Source organism: Gopherus evgoodei, chromosome 4 (genome assembly GCF_007399415.2).
Source record: "Gopherus evgoodei ecotype Sinaloan lineage chromosome 4, rGopEvg1_v1.p, whole genome shotgun sequence".
Taxonomy (NCBI): Eukaryota; Metazoa; Chordata; order Testudines; family Testudinidae; genus Gopherus; species Gopherus evgoodei.
In genome coordinates, this window is record NC_044325.1 from 65,347,370 (window position 1) to 65,368,670 (window position 21,301).

Below are 21,301 nucleotides of genomic sequence, written 5' to 3' on the forward strand. Positions count from 1 at the left end.
TGGGGACTTTTCCCCAAACTTGTTCAGTCTGGGGCTTCTCAGAAAAAAAATTCCACAGCACAATATGTACACTTTCAAATTTAATAATCATGCATATACGAAATATAACTTTTATTACCTAGATCCTAAATTGTTCAGCTGTACGATTCCAGATGAACCATTTTATTGATCAACTTATTCACTTAGTATCCCCCTTCTGCTGCTTAAATTGAGAGGGAGTGAATATTATGATTGGTATACCTTTATTTTATACCAAACATTGCAAGCTTCCTCAAAGGAAAAGCACATGGGGAATGAAAGCGGATAAGAGTCTAGAAATTCCTTTGTACCTAGCAGCTTGCTCTGTTGACTTATTCTATACAATTGTTACTTCTTTTACTTTGTTTTTCTGCTCAGTTACTAAGGCCTGGTCTACACTGGGGTGGATCGATATAAGCTACACACTTCAGCTACGTGAATAACATAGCTGAAGTTGACGTACATAGATCTACTGCAGTAAGTCGATGGCTGACGGTCTCCCATTGATTCCGCCTGACTCTCTTGCCCTGGTGGAGTACTGGAGTCGACGGGAGAGCACTCAGCAGTCGATTTATCGCATCTAGACTAAATGTGATAAATCAACCCCCACTGGATCGAGCGCTGCCCCTCGATACAGCAGATAATGTAGACAAGCACTAAGAAAGTTTATTTTTATACAGTGCTTCTCAAAGTAACAGTATTCCATAATACTTTACAAAAGAATGAGAATTCCATGAATAAGATACTGATTGTGCAGTGACTGAATATGTAAAAACAATATCCATAATCGTTAATTCCATTGTATAGAACTTTTTCTTCCAAAAAACATGTTAGTGTGTGTAAGTAAATTGATATAAAATAAATACGGTATTCAGGAACCACTTCACCCACTACAGCTGTTCAGTGGTGGACAACAACAGTAGGTAACAATTTTAAAATGAGAAATAAAGAATACTGTGTCCAATTAAAAATTGAGCAATATTTTACACCCAGCTTTTGGATATTAGCACCTGTTTTTGAGATAAGGAAAGTTGCCCAGGAGAACAGAGGTTAACCCTTTCTTCTTTTTCAAAAAGTGCAATGGGATCTTTACATTCTATCCAGGACAGAGAGATGGAAGTGATTTTTCCTTTTTGTCTCATCCCAAGCATATCTTAATAGGGTAGTATGATCTCAGATACTGTAGTATGTAAATTGCATAGGAGTTGAAGTCTGGTGGGAAACTGGAACCCCTGGCCATTCTTTTTTCTGTTTTCAAACCTGTTAAAACACAGAATGAATGCAAACTCTTATACAAGTAATAAAAAATTACTTTAGAAGTTGAGAAATGTATCTTCTTAAAAGATTTGCTGCTTCTTTTTGCTAACATAGTTTGCATGGCTGTGTGATTTTCACTGGTATTTGTTTCTTGCAGTGGGACTGAAGTTGAACTCTGTGGACCCAACAATGAGCATTGACCTGAAATATTTGGGTGTGCAGCTCCCGCTTTCCTACTCAAAAAACTACTCTTTGTGGAACTACCCAAGAGTCGTTCCTGGCTGTTCGGGTAGGTAAACAGTGCTTTCAGAATACATTATTTATTCCTTCAGCATTATTGTTGAGGGTTGGAAGGGGTGGGGTTAGTTGTGTATGTGGAGTAGGTGTTTTAAATAAAGTTGAATATCAGTGACGAGAAGGTAATGCATAGGAATTTTTTGTTTTAATGAGGAATCTTTATATGAAAGCCATGTATCATAAACTTGCTGTTAAATTACTATGTACTTCTTGAACAAGGGGTCTGCTGTGTGACTGTCAGGCTCTGATATTCAGTAATGGCATTGGCATGCAGCTGTACACCTACCTAGTGCACGCACACATGTATGTGTATAAAATTGGGTTTTCCCTAATGGACGCATATAGCCATGAGCGCAAAGAAAATTTCCAGGTTGCATGTATGCATGGAGTCATTTGTGTATACAGTATTGATGGTATTTCATATAGACCTAACCGCTGAAACTGAGGCCCCAAATGTCCATTCTAAGCCTTTTTTTTCCTGTTACTTTGCTTTAGGGTGCGGTAGTCAGTCAGTTAGACTTCCATGTTATTAGGGGGCTGAGTTAGAAGTGGTGTTGTTCCACGTGTAGAGGATCATTATTCATTCATGTGTAATGTTGTTTTTGCACCTGGGTTGATAAGGTTGAGCCTGGCTTGTTTTCTTTCCAGATTCTGGGTTTCCCTTTGTTTCCAGGACAGGGAAAACGAATGATTTCACCAAGATCAAGGGCTGGCGAGGGAAGTTTCATGGTGCTTCTAGAAATGAAGGTAAGAGGTAGAAAAGAGTGTTTCCTTGTGATGAATGTGGTCCTTTTTCTGTCCTAGAAACAGATCCTTTCAATTTACTTACTGCTTTATTTTAATTATTAGTGAAATTTTTGGAGCAGAAGTGGTCATGAGTAAAGAACCCCTGGTTATTGTGATTTCATTGGTACAGATTTCAAAGGTCTGAATGGGGTTTCGTGGGAGGGGAGAGATTTTATTTTTCCATTGTTATTTATTCTACTTTGAAATAGAATAGAAGTGTGTTTTTGGTTTTTTTTTTTTAATTTTATACAAATGACTGCTGAGAAAGGGCAAAAGCTAACTGAAATAGGTTTGTTATTACTGATCCATTTTGGACTCTATATAAGCAACCCTTGTTTGGAGAAGTGTGGGAACTCTTTATCTTCAGTACTGCTTTAGACTGTCTTTTGGGGGATGAATGGGCAATTTTTTTTAGTATAGTTAAAATTTTAATGGGAGTAGATACTTCATACATTGAGGGTAACCCAACCTTTGCCTAACAGGAAGCCGCTTTTGGCAACTTGCCAGGAGCCAGACGGCTACACTGAATTTAAATAAACTGTAGTTAGACTGCAACCACTTTAATCTTTTTTAATGCAAAGGTGTAGCTTGGGCTACCTGTCCTAGTTTGTAGTGCTCCAGATAGGTCTTCATAGTTGCCCATTCAGAGTGAGATGGAACACTGCACCCTGAGACTTGTAACTTCTATGAGCCACCCATCCATATCAAAGATTCCAGTGGCTGCTAGGTGCATTGCTGAACTGAGTGGCCATATTTGGCATGCGTGCTGTGCTACGATCACTCATTTCATACCCAAATGTTGTATAGAAGTTTTGGAAAGGTAAAGAAATTACTGTTCTCTGTTGACTCTACTTATTAGGAGAACTGGCAGTGTACTTTCTCTGGAGTTATTTCCTGTGTATTTGGATTCCATATTTATTCAGGTAGTGGTTCAGAGGGCTCTTTGAAGAATCGCTCTGCTTTCTGCAGCGACAAGCTGGATGAATACCTGGAAAACGAAGGGAAGCTGATGGAAACAAGCATGGGATTCTCTTCTAGCACTTCCACTTCTCCTGTGGTTTATCAGCTTCCAACCAAGAGCACTAGCTATGTACGAACACTAGACAGTGTTCTAAAGAAGCAGTCCACCAGCACTCCATCCACCTCTTATACTTTCAAGCCTCTCTCTGTGTCTTCTGCCTCTAGGAAGATGAAAACTCAGAATAAACAGACAGCTTCAAAGACCCGAGTAAAACCATCCTACAAACCCATTCTTCCTTCACCTGTTATATTAAAGCAGAAACACAGCTTTTCAGTCCCAGGGGAGAAGGTCACTAAGTCTCTGCCAAGTAGCAACATGGCTAATCAGGTGGATAATTTTATGGTGCCAGCTCTAGATGAAAACATGTTGCCAAAGCAGATCAGTCTGCGTCAGGCACACCAGCAACAACAGGCTACTCGCCCACCAGGTTTGTCTAAGTCTCAGGTGAAGTTGATGGATTTAGAGGACTGTGCATTGTGGGATGGAAAACCGCGGACCTACATCACAGAAGAACGAGCAGACATATCCCTGGCAACTCTGCTCACTGCTCAGGTAAGCTACTGTAATTGCCTCTCTTCCTTTCCCTATCATACCTACTACTTCTGCACTCCAGTGCTTCATAGCTAAGGTTTAAGAAAGAGATAACGATGCTAATAAAAATATACAGGGTGAGGGATCACTTTTTCTTACCAATTAGATGTATTGCTCTATAGAAAAAGTCAAGAAAATGTTTTCTTAATTTGTCTTTCTGTACCAGGGAATTTAGACAGTTGGAAATAATACAGTTGAGCTTCTGACTCTATTCACTGACTTGTACTGTAAAGGAGGAAGGGGTTTGCCATTTCAGAAGAACAGTTACCCAGCAAAAGTGTATAGTTCTATTGGCAGTCCCCACCCTCATCCACACTATTAACTTCTTGTCTTGGCCTCATGTTTCTATTGTAGCAATAGCTATAATTTGAATTAAAAATTGTTGATACAATATAATTTTCTTAATCAGGACTCCCCAGTGAAGACACTTTTGTCCTCTTCAAGAAGAATTTCTAACCCAGGGAAGCCATCTCTTTTTGTTAAATAGTATTTCTGCTATTCTGGGACCTACATTGCCAATAATGGTGTTGGATTTGCCAATGGCATTGGCAAGAGGCACTACCCACCTGGAATAGAGTGAAAGCCTACAGTCTGCCCCGTATAAGTGACAGTTGCAAGACACCTAGCATGAGAAAAGATACATATAAAAGAAAGAAAAGAAGTTAATGTTGCTCTAGGAATCATAACTTTTGTACATCTTGTAATTTTAAGTGTGCAAACAATGTTATATAAACATAGAATTTTGATATGTATTTTAATATAGTCTGTTAATTTTGTTAACCATGTACCATAAAACATACAGGTACATGGTAACTTGGCATTTCCTGATTTTTTTTTTAACTTTGCACAAAATTGACATTGCTTTAATGTAATTAATTGAAAATAAGTCCTGCTTATGTCAATTCCTAGGTGTATTATTAATAGGGCCCTACCAAGTTCATGGCCATGAAAAATGCTGCATGGACTGTGAAATCTGGTCTCCCGTGAAATCTGGTATTTTGTATTTTTTTACCCTATACTATATAGATTTCATGGGGGAGACTAATGTTTCTCAAATTCGGGGTCATGACCCAAAAGGGATTTGCAGGGGGGTCACAAGTTTATTTAAGAGGGGTCACAGTATTGCCACTCTTACTTCTGCGCTGCTTCCTTCAGAGCTGAGTGGCTAGAGAGTGGTGGTTGCTGACTGAGGGCCCCGCTCTGCAGGTAGCAGTGCAGAAGTAACAGTGGCAATACCATACCATGCCATCCTTACTTCTGTGCTGCTACTGGCGGTGGCTCTGCCTTCAAAGCTGAGCTCCTGGCCAACAGCCATCGCTCTCCAGCTGCCCAGCTGTGCAGGCCAGAGCCACTGCCAGCAGCAGCGCAGAAGTAAGCATAGCAGTACCTCAATCCTCCCTACAATAATCTTGCAACCCTTTCCCCTCCCCCCCACAACTCATTTTTTGGATCAGGACCCCTACAATTACAATACTGTGAAATCTTAGCTTTAAATAGCTGAAATCATGAAATTTATTATTTTTAAAGTCATATGACAGTGAAATTGACCAAAATGACCATTAATTTGGTAGTGCCCTAATCATTAAGTATGAATCTTAGCTCTTCTGCTTCCCGGATTACCCACTATAGAACATCAGGTGACATGACCTCACAGCAACTTTTAGTGCAGCTGTCCTCTGTCCTGTCATTCAATGTAAATTTCAAATTTTTCTGCGCAGGGCAAGTCCGCAGCTTCCTTACAGTTGGTCTTCTCCTGATGGCAGCTTGCTCAAAGGCAGAACCAGACCTGTCAAACAGGGCGGGATGGGCCGGCCATCTCCTTTAAGACACCATTCTTTGTTCTGTCATTCAGTTTCAAATGCAAATTCTGTACCTCATGTAAATTGTGGGGTGGCATTGATTATGTATGCAGATCATGTATGCATGCATGTTTTTTATCTCAGTAGAATTTCAGATGTATATGTATATATTTTTTTAAACTTTAGGCTTCTCTTAAAAATAAACCGATCCACAAAATAATCAGAAGGCGAGCACCACCTTGCAACAATGATTTCTGCCGTCTGGGTTGTATCTGTGCTAGTCTAGCACTGGAAAAGCGTCAGCCTACCCATTGTCGCAGGCCTGACTGTATGTTTGGCTGCACTTGCTTGAAAAGAAGGGTGTTACTAGTAAAGGGAGGATCCAAACACAAGAAAATCCTGAAGAAAGCTGTGCGTGGAAGCCTTATAGTCTATGGGCCACAAGGGGAAGATCAGCAGGAAGAGGAGGATTTGGAAGAAGAGGTTGATGGGCAGGAAGATGAGCTGAAACAGAAAGATAGGAGGAGGAGAAAGAAGGTGGAATACAGTGAGTATTACTAATGGCAGAGTGATCACTCAAAGCAATTTCAAAGCCATGTGCTTTTTCATGAGATTTTTATGCTGAATTTATAGCAAGTACATTGCTGAATCAAGAAAGTAGGGTGAGTTCTAAGAGATTTCTGTACATGCAACTTCCACGTACTTTGCCAGAAACTAACTAGAAGCAAATCTTTATTGATATTTTAGAAATCTGCCATTCATTTAACTTCATGGTTGACATTTTTGGAACTTTTTATGTGTTTATGATTTGTAATATAGCCAGGTATCATTCAAGGTACTTGTAAAAAGTCTGTCATTTGATTATCTTCCTAAATCAGTTCAAAGGCCTAGGAGATGAGTCACAACAGGTTGATCATTATGTAATTTGGGACTTCAGTATTATTCACTCCCTTGTTTGCTTTGCCCCATATTTCATTAATCCCTCTCACAACAACTGAACATCTAGGGCCATATCTTCAGCTGATGTTAATTGTCTTAGCTTCATTGAAGTTAGTGGAGCTATGCTGACTTCTATACCAGCTGAGGGGCTGGCCCCTGATGTGTACTCGGGGAAATAAGATGACATCTGTCAGTAATGTATTAACCACTAAAGAGAGGTTGAAATCGATGTGGACTATACTTTGTTCTTACTCTAAAATATTGATGGCATTCTCTCATCATTTTCCAGTCAGTTTGATTTATAGAATGAATATGATTCTCACACTGCAGAGAAACATCATAAAGTCTTGGGTGTCTTGATTTTATTACACAACACCATAGAAAATTGCACAATGTGTAGAACTACTTCCTTTGTTTTTGTGTAATACTTAAGCAGTGACAGCATTCTCTCCTACTTTTGGCATCTGGTAAATTAAGATGAAGTGTAATGTAATTTTTACCTTGGTTCCTTTCCCCTTCTCCATGGTGTGGACAAGCACCAGTCACTCTTGCCTAGAGTTTGAGCCCAGAAAGATAACTAGTGCTATTTCCTGGGAATGTGAGTGGTTAACTAGGTAGTCAGTGCTTAGACTTGATTGGATATTTCTGTAATTACTGTAGCATTAGACTAGACATTTTCAGTTCAAAAATAAGCTGTTTTAAAAAACATTTTTTCTTTCATTTTTCAGCTATCTGTGATACAGAGCCAGAGCAGCCTATTAGGAACTGTCCATTGTGGATAAAAGTAGAAGGAGAGATAGATCCAGAACCAATTTACATCCCAACGCCATCTGTCATTGAACCAATGAAACCTTTGGTGCTGCCTACCCCAGAGGTCTTGCCTTCCAGTAAGAACAAATCTTCCAATGGAGTCAAACCAGGGAGAGTGTATACTCCCAAACCCAACCCAGTGGTAAGTGAGGGAAGGAAGATGCTCTATTTTCAAAACCTCTTTTTGTGTTAAGAAAGCAAACCAGCCTTCACCTAAAAATCTGGACGAATCAGTATCTACAGTAGGTTAATATGAGATTTGAGTCCATAATTGGATACTTTTGTAAATAGAATTTTGATGAGGTGGGATTGATTTTTTTTTCTTCCCAATTTTAAAAATCAGTTTCAATCTTTCATGAACACATTATTGCATCAGTACAAGTATGGATGAAAGGGATTGAGAATTTCTAGCAACCTTTTGTATAAAATCACAATAATGCATGCTATTTTGCAAAATATAGAACATACCATTTTCTTAAATACTTGAGCTACTCAACATAGCTTATCATAGATTATCAGGGTTGGAAGGGACCTCAGGAGGTTATCTAGTCCAACCCCCTGCTCAAAGCAGGACCAATCTCCAGACAGATTTTTGCCCTAGATCCCTATAATGGCCCCCTCAAGGATTGAACTCATAACCCTGGTTTTAGCAGGCCAATGCTCAAACCACTGAGCTAATGGATTTTTTGTATTAGACTATGAAGACATTTTGATTTCCAGTGCCAAAGCATTGAAAAGTCTGCTTTGTGTTTTAGCCCATGAAAATGTGAAAAGTAAAACCTTCCACAGGGATATTGGTAGAGAAGTATCTAGAGATGTAACCAGAATTCAGCAGGTTGCCTCAAAGCAAAATCTCTCTATCATCTACCAGGTTAAGCAGAATAGTTGTCTTTGCACCTAGATTTTTTACTTAAAACTTAATTCAGAAGTAAAACCTAGATGGAGGTCATCTGGTACTAGGAAGGAAACTGCACCTTCGACAGTAGGAGCGCCTCTTGCTATTTTTTCTGTTTATTGTAGCACTGCTGGAGGTAAAAGATACCAGACTATGTAGCTGTTTCACAGCTCTGATATATATCTTGAGTGAAGTGGTTCTGTTTGAATTGCAGATTCGGGATGAGGACAAGGATCCTGTTTACTTGTACTTTGAGAGGATGATGACTTGTGCCCGGGTCCGAGCGTATGAATGCAAAAGGGAGGAAAAAAAGCAACAGAAGGACCTATACATCTGTAATTCAAATAATCGTACCGGAAAGGTGAGATGTCATCTTTTGTCCACAAACTCCTCTATTGACCATTTCATGCATTAAGATGTTGAACAATATTTTCATAAACACCTAAGTTGTTTTTGAAGACGGGACTTAGGCTCCTAAGTCACGTAAATGTTTTTGAAAAATTTATCCACACATTCAATATGAAATTGTCTTATCTGAAACCTTCCTGCAGCCAGATGTAGGATTATGTGTAGTGCTTTAAATGTCCATTCATTCATAGTGCCATCATGAGATTGGAACTGTATTTTTGGAAATGCTAGTGGATATGTTTCTTTACTGTGTTGAGCTCTGGACACTAGAGTGGTGAACTAGTTTATTTTAAAACATGTTTTAATGTTGAAGAAAACGTGATGTCACGTTTAAAGTAAAATTTTTCTCTTTCTTCACCTCCCCGCCCCAACTTATTCTCTCTTCTTCTCCCAGGAGCATGATCCTGAGCACCAGACCCTTAAAAAAGAACTTTGTGAGATGGAGAAAGACACTGATAAATCAGGAGGTAAGATTTGAGTTTTGAGCTAAACTTAACTGCTTGCTATCTGTGAGTTTCTGGTTAAAAATATTGTAGATATTGATGAAACCAAGGGCAGCCATGCAGGGAGAGTCCAAGAAGGTGATATACCTAGAACTTTCGTAAGGCAATCTGAGACCCATTTAACCAGGTATGGTACCTTTAAATGGTGTACCAAAGTACTCTATTTGTAATTTTCAACACTTCAGGTCTTGTTTTATTACAGTTATTAATAAAATTATCTTATTATGTTTTTGATTCAGTCTTCTGATTTGTCAGGAATTGTGTACAAGTGCAGTGGAAAGCAAAACAGGTTAAATGTCTAGACCAAGTGCTGCTCTAAAATTTAAAATGGCAGTTATGATGATGGCTTGGTTAGTAGTACGAGGCTTTGTTGCACAGTAGATTTGTGTTCACAAGTGACCGGAAGATGCTTGGGGTTTTTTATTACCACACTCTTGTTAAAGAAAGCTCTGATACCCACGTTACACTGTCAGGCTTGTGGAGTCCTTTGTAGAATTTTCCAACTAGAGTTATATGGGACAAGGGAGTGCCTTCACCGTTATGCTTGGCACTGTTTTGCAGTAACCTCCATTAGTTTGAATTGAAAGGTTAAGATAAACTGACTTTTCTCAGTGCATAATATAAAACTGAATTTGACACTTCCAGTCCATAAAGAAATAGATTAAATAAGCGTCTGGAATAATATCTTGCATTTATACGTTATCTTTCAACTCAAGAGTGTCCCATAGGGTGCTACGAGCTTTAAAAATGTTATACAGTCTAAAGAGAACACATCATCCACCACTGAATAAGCCTCCTTTGACATGAAATCTGGCAACTATTTACAGTTAAGGATGGAAAGTGGAAAAAATACATCCATTTGAAAATGCCAGTGAATTTGGGTAGGCAGAAATTAATTACCAGATTTAAATGTGACCAGGACACAGGGCTCAACATCCTTACCATTTTCAGAAAGTGCCATTGAATCGCTAATGACAGCAAAAGGTCAAGCCTCTGTTTTATGTTTCCTGCAAAAGACAGCACTGTGCTTGCTCCCTAATGCCATTATGGGACATTGGTTCTTTTCTGACTCCCAGGGGAAAGTACCACCTACTGAATCACCAACACCACTCTCTGCTGCATGTTGGTGTTCCTTGGAGTCCTTGCCTCCCTGTGCTGAACTGACCCAGCCTTGTTTAGCTTGTGAGATGTGATGGGATTGCAATACAAGGTGGTATGGCTGCATGAAATGAACCATAAGGAGGTTGGAGTTGTTAGTTCTCCATTGAGATTTTATCGGTTTTTGTATCACTGTGAAGTAGAGAGTGGTGCTCTGAGCTATTATTTGACTTCTGTTTCCCTGCTGCTAATACAAGGGTGGAGGTGGGGAGAATACAACTATATTGAATGTCCAGGTATTAAAATTCCATAGTATTGCAGAAACCTATTTCAATTCTTTCTCAGAGGAAAGCTGGTGGTCTTCCCGTAGTGAGGGGGAATCCTCCTCCGCCTCCTATGTTCGTCACACTACTCCAGGTGGGCCAGCCAAACTTATCGAAATTATCTCTGACTGCAACTGGGAGGAGGATCGCAATAAGATCTTAAGCATCCTATCACAACACATCAACAGTAACATGCCACAGTCCCTCAAAGTGGGTAGCTTCATTATTGAGTTGGCTTCAGAGCACAAGTCCCGGGATGAGAAGAACCCTCCCATCTATTCCTCCAGAGTGAAAATCTCAATGCCTTCCTGCCAGGACAAGGGTGAGAAGCCTGAGATGCCTGTCTTGGAGATTCCTGATAGTTCAGTGTCATCATGCAAAATATCAGAAAACATAAAGTTCTTGCGGGCAGATACCTTGGACAAACTACGGGAGACGTTGCAGGGGGAAAAAGGCTTGCCTTTTTATACAGGGCTTTCTCCTGCGGGAAAGTTGGTCGCCTACAAACGCAAAGCTAATTTGAGCCCCTCAGGCTTGATTCAGGTGGGTCCTTCTGCCTTTACTGTGGAGATTAGATTCCATTTCTTCCACTGTTCCTGAACTCCTTCATGGTACAAGAACTTACTGACTGCCTGGCCTTTTGTCTATCAGATAGACTTTCATACTGTCTGGGAGATGTTGCAGTTAAGTCCTCAGTCAGTTACACAGGCTTGTCACTTTCAGGAGTTAGTCAGTAGTAACATTCTGTACGCAGATTAGAAATCTGAAGCATAGTCATTTAGATTGTCCTGTTGCTTGTTCTGGGGGTTGGATAGCCAAGGTGCAAAACTTTATCAGGGTCTTTCTGATTCTGTGTTTGGAAAACTTACAACAGATGCATTTGGATCTGTCTTTAATCGATGGGTGCCCAGAGCCACAGAAGAAACAAACTTAGAGAAAGATGCACGCTGGGGAAGATCTTTAAAAGGAGACTGAACAAACTTAATTGCTTTGTGCTATAACTTATCATCCTTATCTGTCTGCTTATCCCTTTCAGACCAGGTTTTTGATCTTGAAGCGATGTCATAGTCCTGAATCTGAAATCAGCTGGTTTCTTGGAAATTATTGGAATCAGAAATTCAGCATTATGAATTAACTGTAGGATCAAGTAGGAGGGGGTAAACTCTGAAGTCAGGTGAAGCCTCTTGTTAAATACCGATATCTTTGATAGAGAAAGCAGTGAGAACATGTTAGGAAAAGCATGTGAATGAAAAAAGAGCAAACTGTTTGCATGAAGTTACACAAATACAGTGTCAGCATAAGGAGAAGCCAGACAAATATATAAATTTTTAACTTGACTAATTAATTCATCAGCAAAAACAGTCTTGGTTTGAGCATTGGCCTGCTAAACCCAGGGTTGTGAGTTCAATCCTTGAGGGGGCCACTTAGGGATCTGAGGCAAAAATCAGTACTTGGTCCTGCTAGTGAAGTTAGGGGGCTGGACTTGATGACCTTTCAAGGTCCCTTCCAGTTCTAGGAGATAGGAATATCTCCAATTATTATTATTATAAGACTTTCAAGAGTGACTAGTGATCTTGGGTACTTCCATTTTTGGGACACCTTAAGTAGGCCTGACTTTCAGAAGATGAATGTTCATCTCTGTGGAAATCAGTCCCCTCTAATGTGTCTCAAGTTGAGCATCGAAAATAAGCAGTCCATTTTTTTTTTTAATTGACTTTAGTCAGTAGGGTCTCTTTGAGATTTATTGTGGAAGCTTAGAGGGTGCTGTTGACATCATGAAAATTAAAATAGTTTAATATAGCCAGAAAATAAACAATAAAGCTCTACAGCTTAAAGTTTGACACAGTGCAGTGACCACAGGTGTGTAGTCCATTCTTCTTGAAGATGGAGTAGAACATCTGTCTCCCAAACAACCACTCTTGTAGCCCTTCCTATTAACTCCTGTGCAATGGGAGGGAGAAGCTGAGTTGGAGCTAGCCCCTTATTCAAATGGGACCAAGTAGTGTCTTACATCCTATTACAATAACAAATAATAGCAAGAGTAATAATGAAAAATATTGCCAAAGTAAATTGTTTTGCAGTCTCTCTTCAAAGACTTGTCTCAATGTGCATGGCACTGTAAGTATTCTTTCTTCTGCGTCTCCGGACAGCCACCAAGGATAATTAGTTTAGTTAGAGTGATACATTCAAAGCTTCATCCTCACATAGTTTGAATATCCATCTTTAGTCAAGACTGACACACAAGTCGAAATGCAGGAAAGCTATGTGCCAGCTTCATTCTACTTCATTTCAGTATCTTTAGACTCTATGGTTCTTTGTGAATATCCTTCCTCTTAGAGTCTGAATGGCATCTAAAATCTGTGGGTTATAAAGAGATGTGAAATAATTGCTTGGAGTTATCCTGAGCAGAAAGCAGATTAATAATACCCATTCTGAATTTGCAATGTTACTCTGAAAAGCACTTTTGGAAATCCCATGGAATGAAACACCTTGTTTAAAGGTGGTAAATTAGCAAGTTTTTTTTTTTTTTTCCTTCACAGAATTTCCCTTTTCCACTTCTTTCAGGTTAATGGTAAAAGTTATCCTCAGGCCAAACTCCTTTTGGGACTGATGGGGGCATTACATCCAGCCAATCGGCTAGCTGCTTATATCACAGGCAGGCTGCGACCCACAGTACTTGATCTCTCAACCCTCAGTACTGTGATCTCCAAGGTAGCATCCAATGCTAAGGCAGCTGCTTCCGGGACACCATCAGTCCAGGTGCCCACCACATCAACTCCCCAAACTACATCCTCCATCAGCACTACTTCAACCCCCACTGTGACGACTCTGAAAGCTCATGTCCCAGCACAGAAACAGATAGGTAGGTTGGAACTTACTTACTGTATTTTAAGTTGCCTGAAGCATAAAATAGAGAATGAGTGTACAGCATTGCTGTTGATTTCTGTCCAACAGCGCACACTGTCTTTGGCTCTTAAAGTTGCCTACCTAAACTGCCTCTGCAATAAATAACCTCTTTACCTAAAACAGTAAATTTTATCTTAGGTCAGAATTATGTTTGCAAAGATTGAAAATGTGCTGTGGTAGGATTGATTAAATAAAAAAGTCAGGACAAAGGAGATTGAATGGAAAAGCACTAATTGAGTGTTTAAAGTTGGATTTTTGTTCTTACTGGGTGTTTCTGATTTGAACCTTTTTATCTTTATCATCTGCCTTTGTTGGTGAGAATTTCTTAAACCCAGGGGTTAAAAGAATTAGAATGAGTCTAGTCTGTGGTTCTTCACTTGTATTTTTATTTTTCTGTGGTATTACACTTTATTTTTCTGTGGTATTACACTTGAACTTCAGGTGTCAGGTCAGTGTAATGTATGAAAAGAGCAAAGACACATGAAGAGACACAATGAAAAACAAGATGTTCAAAATCTGGATTAAGAGAACAAAATGTGAGCAGCCATATCACACTGGTCTCTAATCTCATTAGGTTTCACGAGCTAAGCAGGGTTGGTCCTAGTCAGTTCTTGGATGGGAGACTTTCCAAAGTGTAAACAAAAGTTTCTTCGAGTAGTGTCCCTATGGATGCTCCACTGTGGGTGTGCTTGCCTCCCTGCACTGCTAATCGGAGGATTTCAGTAGCAATCTCCATTAGACCCACACATGTGCAGTCTTTCCTCGTGACCTGCCATGAGGCTAGCCAGCATGCGTGGGCTATCCTGCCCTGAGTTCCTTCTCAATTGCCCTGGCTAGAGATGGAGCCATTTGTGACCATTAGCTTCTTTAACATTTCTGTAGTTTGTCTCCCCAGTCTTAAGTGTAGTTTTTTTTCCTCTTTATTTTTTCTTCCTGAAAAAAAATACTTTATTTCCCCCTGTTTTTTGTTGGAGACCCTTACCCCAGCAGGGTATGCCCAGTTCACCGGGCTTCGGGAAGTGCCTCTCCTGCAAAGAAGCCATCCCTGTAGCAGACAAGCATTCCCCGGCGCATACGCTGCCTCTGGGAAGGCCACATTCCACAGAAGTGTGGTGTCTGTCAGACCCGTGTCTCGAATGGTCAGGAAGCTGAGACAAAAGATCATCTTCATGGAGGCAGCCCTCAAACTCCCTCCCCACTCCCCCAGACCCGCACCGAGAGTCACCTGGCAGATGTGAGTCTTCCCCACAGCTCTCAACATCCAAGGACTGTGGGTCGAAGAAATCAGCTGCAACCCGCTCTTGTAATTCATCAGAAAAAAAGAGTGGGAAGTCCCCAGAGTAAGCCCCAAAAGGGACGCTAGGTATCATCGATACCATCTCTCCTTAGATAATCCCAACCTGGTACTCATGGCTCATGAAGATCTGGAATGGCAGGTACCATTAACATGCTTAAGGCACGGACACTGGGTCAGTGGTATAGACAAACAAAGGTAGGAGCCAGGACTTCAGTAAGAAGACGCTGCCAGTATATGCTGTACCATTGGCGCTGTCATCAACACCACGTCCAGCACTAACATGGTACAGGCAAGATCCCAGACTCCCTCATTACCACCAGCAGCACCAGTTTGGTCAGAACCACTGGAATTCCGGCATTCGAGAGACCTCCAGTATCTGATGTACCGGTGGGACTGTTCTTAATGTTTCCTCTGATTACTGTGTGGGTGCTTCAGTTTGTGGCCGACACTCCGTCTCCTGGCACCTAATGGCCCGGGCCCTTCCGCCTTGCAAGGGAATTCTAAAGGTGTGGGAGAACAAAGAGGTCAGGTGACCTCCTGGCCCGGGAAAGGAACTCGGCAGAGGAGAAGGGGCTGGAGGGGGTTTCATTTTGGAGCTGGCTGGGGACGAGGAGTGAGTGCAGATGTGGGTTTCTGGCTCGCTGTCCCCAGGATGGACCCCACTGAGGGGTCCTTCTCTGTACCTATAAGCTCTGTTTTAGACCATGTTCCTGTCATCTAATAAACGTGTTTTACTGGCTGGCTAAGAGTCACGTCTGACTGCAAAGTGGGGGCGCAGGACCGTTTGGCTTCCCCAGGACGCTGCCTGGGCGGACTCACTGTGGAAAGTGCACGGAGGGTCAGTGGATGCTGAATGCTCCAAGGTCAGACCCAGGAAGATGGAAACCATGTGAGCTTCTTGCCCTGAAGACAGTCTGCTCACAGAGAGGAGACTTCACCAGAGTCCTGACTGGCTTTTTAGAGAGCAGTTCCAGAGCATCGCCCGGGGACTCTGTAACAACTGGAATCTCTTCTTCTTGGCACTGTGATCTTGGCACTGAGTCTTCTCCTAGTCAGGGAGCTTTCACTGCTGCTTGTCACACACTTCTGCTCTCTTGTGTGGACTCAGACAGTGAGCCAGAGAAGACCATTTCCCACTGTTCCTCTCGTGCTCCCTATGGTGCCGACTATCAAGAGGCCCCCTGAGCATACCCTCAGATGGCCCCACCACCACTACCTTGGTACACTAACCATAGGCACTACCACCAGGCTCCATTCCACCTCCTTAGCTGGTGGCTTCCAGCTTTTCCAGGACTTGGCAGAGAAAGTTACAGATTCTCTGCAGATACGCTTGGAGGAAGTCAAGGACACCCGTTATAAACTAGTTGACACACTACACTCATCCTCTAAAATAGCCCACCCCATTACTGAAGCTCTCCTGGACTCCGCAAAAAATGTATGGCAGACCCCAGCATTGGTGATGCCTACTTCTAAGCAGGGTGATAAAAAAATATTATGTCCTGGTTAAGGAGACAGAATTTCTTTTCTCCCACCCTCCCCCAATTCCATCATCATGGACGCTGTAAACTCTTGGGGCCATCACCACCAATGAGGTCCACTCCCTATGACAAGGATTGGAATGCCTGGACTTCTTTGGGAGGAAAGCCTATTCCTTGGCCACCCTACAGTTCCAAATCGCTTATTATCAAGCCATCCCTGTCAACTATTCGAAACGTAGCAACTTTATCGATCAGCTTCCCAAGTCAGAGAAATTCTGTCTCCCTAACCAGGACGTAATATTTTTTATCAGCCCGCTTACAATCCTATCATCCAGGAGGGACAGCTAGTAGCCAAAACAGCACTACAGTCTACTCTCGATGCATCTGATACAGTGGCCCTGTCCATCTCCATAGCAGTGGTTATGCAACGTGCATCATGGTTACACCTTTTGGACTTCTCTAAAGAAGTTGCAGTTGAACACCTTCCCTTTGAGGCACCAAGCTCTTTGCGGTGAAGATGGACTTCTCTCTTCATACCCTTAAAGATTCTAGGGCCACTCTCTGCTCGTTAGGGATCTACATGCCTGAACAAGAGAGAAAATTCAGTCCACAGCCTCACACAAACCAAGCAACTCCCAGTACACAAGTCAGTGCTATTACAGACCTCAGAGGAAGAAATCTAGGTTCCCCAGGTGTGAACAATCTGGCCCACAGCCTTCCACGTCACAACCATTCACCTCCAAACACCAATTTTGATGTGTTAGTCAAGGAATCAACGGACCACTTCCCCACAACAGCTGACCAACGTTTTGTACCCATTTGGCTTGTCTTGCAATGTTCTGCAGCACCTGGGAACATGTAACATCGCATCAATGGGTCCTGGAAATTGTTCACGATGGGTATTCCATCTACTTTACCTCCCTCCCTATTCCACAACATCCTACCCTGTGGTCCTTTTCAGGGACCCTTCTCATAAGAGTTAACTGTGATAAGATAGATTGTCTCCTCCGGTTAGGAGACCTAGAAACCAGTACCTCAACGTCTACAAGCCAAAGGTTTTTACTCTCGCTATTTTCTAATACCCAAGAGGAAGGGAGGTTGGAGACCCATACTAGACCTCAGAGCACTCAACAAGTTTGTCAAAGCTCAAAAATTCAAGATGGTGACTCTAACTATGATTATTCCAACTGTGGAACAGATAGACTAGTTTTTGGCCCTTGACCTTCAGGACACCTACTTCCATATTGCAGTCCTACTGTCCCACAGACTGTTACTCAGATTTACCCTGGGACAAGACCCCTAACAGTACAGAGTACTCCTCATTTGGGCTATCACTGGCTAAAGAGTATTCTCCGAGGTCCTCTCAGTAGTGTCCATGCACCTATGCTCCCAAGGGATCACGATTTGCCCCTACCTAGACAATTGTCTCCTCAGAGCCCGGTCCTTCCAAGAGGCTCACCAAGTCACCGAATCCACAATAGACTTGTTCATGGAACTGGGTCTACAGATCAATGACCAGAAGTCAACCCTCACTCCAGTGCAGCGCCTGGAATTCATAGGCACCAACCTTGACTTGTTACAGGCCAGAGTGTCCTGCTTCAACACAGATTCCTCTCTTTGGCCACACTCAGACCATTCAAAACAACCCACAAACATCAGCGAGACGCTGCCTACGACTCTTGGGGCATATGGCAGCAGTCACAGTGGTAATACCACATGCCAGTCTTCGTATGTGATGTCTCCAGATGTGGTTTGACTCGATTTACAGACCAAACAGAGACAGACTAGACAAACCCCTGTCACGACCCACCTGGATCAAAAGCTCCTTGGACTGGTACTTACCTGCAAAAATGTTTGCCAAGAGATCCCCTGTTCACAAACCTCACCCCCATCCCCTGTCGTTCTTCACCATCAATGCTTCCATCATAGGATGGGGTGCACATCTAAATGACCTCACAATACAAGGCAAATGGTCATCCATGGAGATATCCCTCCACATCAACCTCCTTGAGCTCAGGGTGGTCAGGAATGCCTGTGCCCATTTCCTCGTCCTGATCAAGGTATCGCACACAGGAATCCTTCCTCTCTGTGGGCAGAAGCAGTAAGAGTATGGAATTGGTGCATCTCCCATGACATTACATTATCAAAGGCTTACCTTCAGGGCACACACAACTCGATAGCGGACAGTCTCAGTTGCATGTGCTCACACGACCACGGATGAGAGAGAAATCCAGCAGTACTCTAAGACCTATTCAGGTGTCGGGGGACACCGACCACAGACCTGTTTGCCATTCACCTGAACAAGAAAATGTTCGTGTTACTGCTCCAGAGTAGGGATAGGGCAACACAACCTGGGTGATGCTCTCCTTCCCTGGGACAGGGACCTTCTCTGTGCCTTTCCTCTGTTTCCCTTGCTGTCAAAAGTCCTATTAAAAATAAAAAGAGAAGGAGCACATGTCATACTGATCACTCCCGCTTGGCCAAGATAGACTTGGTACCCTTACCTGTCACAACTTGTGACTGGCTTACTGATCTCTCTCCATGCCACTCCGTACCTCCTCTCACAGAACAGAGGATGCACTCTATATCCCAGCCTGGGATTCTTTGCCTCAGGGCATGGCTCCTTTCATGGCTCCAGTGCATAGAGAGCTCCTGCTCGAAGGAGGTACAAGAGGCATTGCTACACAGTAGAAAGTCCTCAACATACTGTACTTACCTGCAGAAATGGTCCAGGATCCAGATTTGGTGTACTTCCCAAAAAATCTCCCCAACATCTGCAGCTCTTCCAAAGATCTGAGACTACGTACTGACTCAAAAAATTATCGGGACTATCTCTCAGTTCTCTTCAGGTCCACCTAGTGCAGGAGTGGGCAAACGTTTTGGCCTGAGGGCCATATCAGGGTTCCGAAACTGTATGGAGGGCTTGTGTAGTGTATTAAATTGCTTCCCGTAGGAATGTGCTACTTATGGTGTACTTCTTACAGCTGCCAGTCCTGGTGCTCTGAGCTGCATGGTGTGGTGGTGGTGGTGGGTTTGGATAAGGGACAGGAGGTCCCAGGGGCGAGACAGGGAACAGGTGCGGTTGGATAGGCATTGGAGTCCCAGAGGGCCTGTCAGGGGGCAGGGGGGTGGATAGGAGGCAGGCAGTCAGGGGACAGGGAGCGGAGGGGTAGTATTCTTTTGGAACCAAGGTTAAGCTCAGGCCAAATACAAAATTCATCCCTAAGGTAACCTTCCAGCGCCACATAAACAAGTTGATTCACCTTCCAATTTTTTACTCCAAGCCTCACTGTGACAACAGGGAGGTTATATTGCATGCACTAAATATCAGGAGGGCCCTAGCCTTTTACCAGGCTAGGACAGTTATTTGGTTTGCAACATGACCTCTCCAGATAGTATCCACACACACTCCATGAGATCGGTGGTCTCATCTGTTCCCTTCTTCAAGAATGTCTGTATCTCAGAAATATGTAAAGTGGTGAGATGGGCGTCCGTCCATACCTTCGCAGAACACTATGTGATCACTGGGGACTCCACCTCCGATGCCATCTTCGGCTCCACGGGACTGCCATTTTTAACTGACCCAACTCCAAAGTCCCAGCTCTCCAGTAGGAATATTGCTCAAGAGTCACTTACAGTGGAGCACCCGTAGGTACACTACTTGAAGAAGAAGTTACTCACCTTGTGCGGTAACAACGGTTCTTCAAGATGCGTGTCCCTATGGTTGCTCCACAACCCACCCTCCTCCCCTCTATTTCATAATTCTTGTCTATGACTTTGAGGTAGAGAAGGAACTGAGGAGGGTTAATCTGCATGTGGTGGTTAGCCTCGTGGCAGAGCATAAGGATAAGCAATGCATGTGCAGGTCAAATGGACATTGCTACCAAAGTTCTCCGATCAGCAGCACAGGGGGTCAAGCACACCTTCTGTGGAGCACTAATAGTGACACACATCTTGAAGAACGGCCGTTACTGCACAAGGTGAGTAACTACTTCTTCTGAAAGATGTGTGTGGCACTCTTTTATCTGAGTCGGTACTGAAATGGAACCCCAGCATGGCATGAAGGGATACTGTGCTGTAAGAAGTGCTATCTTTTGGGTAAGATGTGAAATCTAGGAGTGCGACAACTTGGTTATTAACAGTTCCAAGAAGCTCTGGGCAAGAGAAGGGGGTGTTAATTTGTGTTTTGGCAAAATTCCAATTTGTGGTTATTTGTGTTCTTGCTGCCTAAATACACTGCAGGGTGAACTGGTTGTGCTGTTTTCTCCTTCCTGTAGTAAACATTTGCATTGTATTTCTATGCAGTTTTGAAGAGGTGGCTGCATTTCAATGGTGGGTGAAGTAATTTTTCTAATGTGTAAAAACTGTTTTGGCATCCTTCTGGACTAAAGGTGCTACATGCATATAAGATTATGATATTTTTAATTAAGAGTTAGGCTTGCCTTGTGGTAATCCTCTGTGCTGTCACACTAGATGTTCAGATTCTGTTCCCCAGCTGATAAGGGTCTTGGTGCTATGGAGTCAGCATTCTGAGCCTTGGAGAGCAAAGGATGAGGGGAGGGAATGTCTCAATAGTGACTCCCTCTGCTTGCTTGAACATTGTGTCAAAGGGGAGTCCCATCCAGTCGTCAGCAGGAAGGGTGGTGATTGCAAGTGAAGGACATGGCAAACCCTAGCCCAACTTAGAAATAAGTGGCTGGCGTAACAAGTGGATGCAGTGGTAAGGGGATGGAGACCAAGACACAGTGAAAGGAGGAAGACCTCGCAGTGAAGCTTTTATGGGAAGATTTTAAGAATTAGAGAATCCCGTATGAGCCAGTTATTTCCTGTTCCTTTTTTCATGTAATGAAATTGTAATTCTCCATTTGTAGTGT

General features: G+C 42.6%; 1 protein-coding gene across 7 annotated transcripts in view; it reads left to right on the forward strand.

The window, feature by feature from the left end:
• Positions 1-21,301, forward strand: part of MGA (MAX dimerization protein MGA) — a 100,635-nt gene that overhangs the window by 39,292 nt on the left and 40,042 nt on the right. For 6 of the 7 annotated variants that reach the window (XM_030559542.1, XM_030559538.1, XM_030559544.1 and 3 more), the window contains 9 exons: positions 1,433-1,564; positions 2,221-2,319; positions 3,282-3,931; positions 5,956-6,316; positions 7,437-7,660; positions 8,628-8,774; positions 9,216-9,288; positions 10,768-11,288; positions 13,311-13,608. In XM_030559542.1, the coding sequence (XP_030415402.1) occupies positions 1,433-1,564; positions 2,221-2,319; positions 3,282-3,931; positions 5,956-6,316; positions 7,437-7,660; positions 8,628-8,774; positions 9,216-9,288; positions 10,768-11,288; positions 13,311-13,608 (2,505 nt within the window). The remainder of the gene's footprint in view (positions 1-1,432; positions 1,565-2,220; positions 2,320-3,281; positions 3,932-5,955; positions 6,317-7,436; positions 7,661-8,627; positions 8,775-9,215; positions 9,289-10,767; positions 11,289-13,310; positions 13,609-21,301) is intronic. The other variant, XM_030559545.1, reaches the window with a different exon arrangement.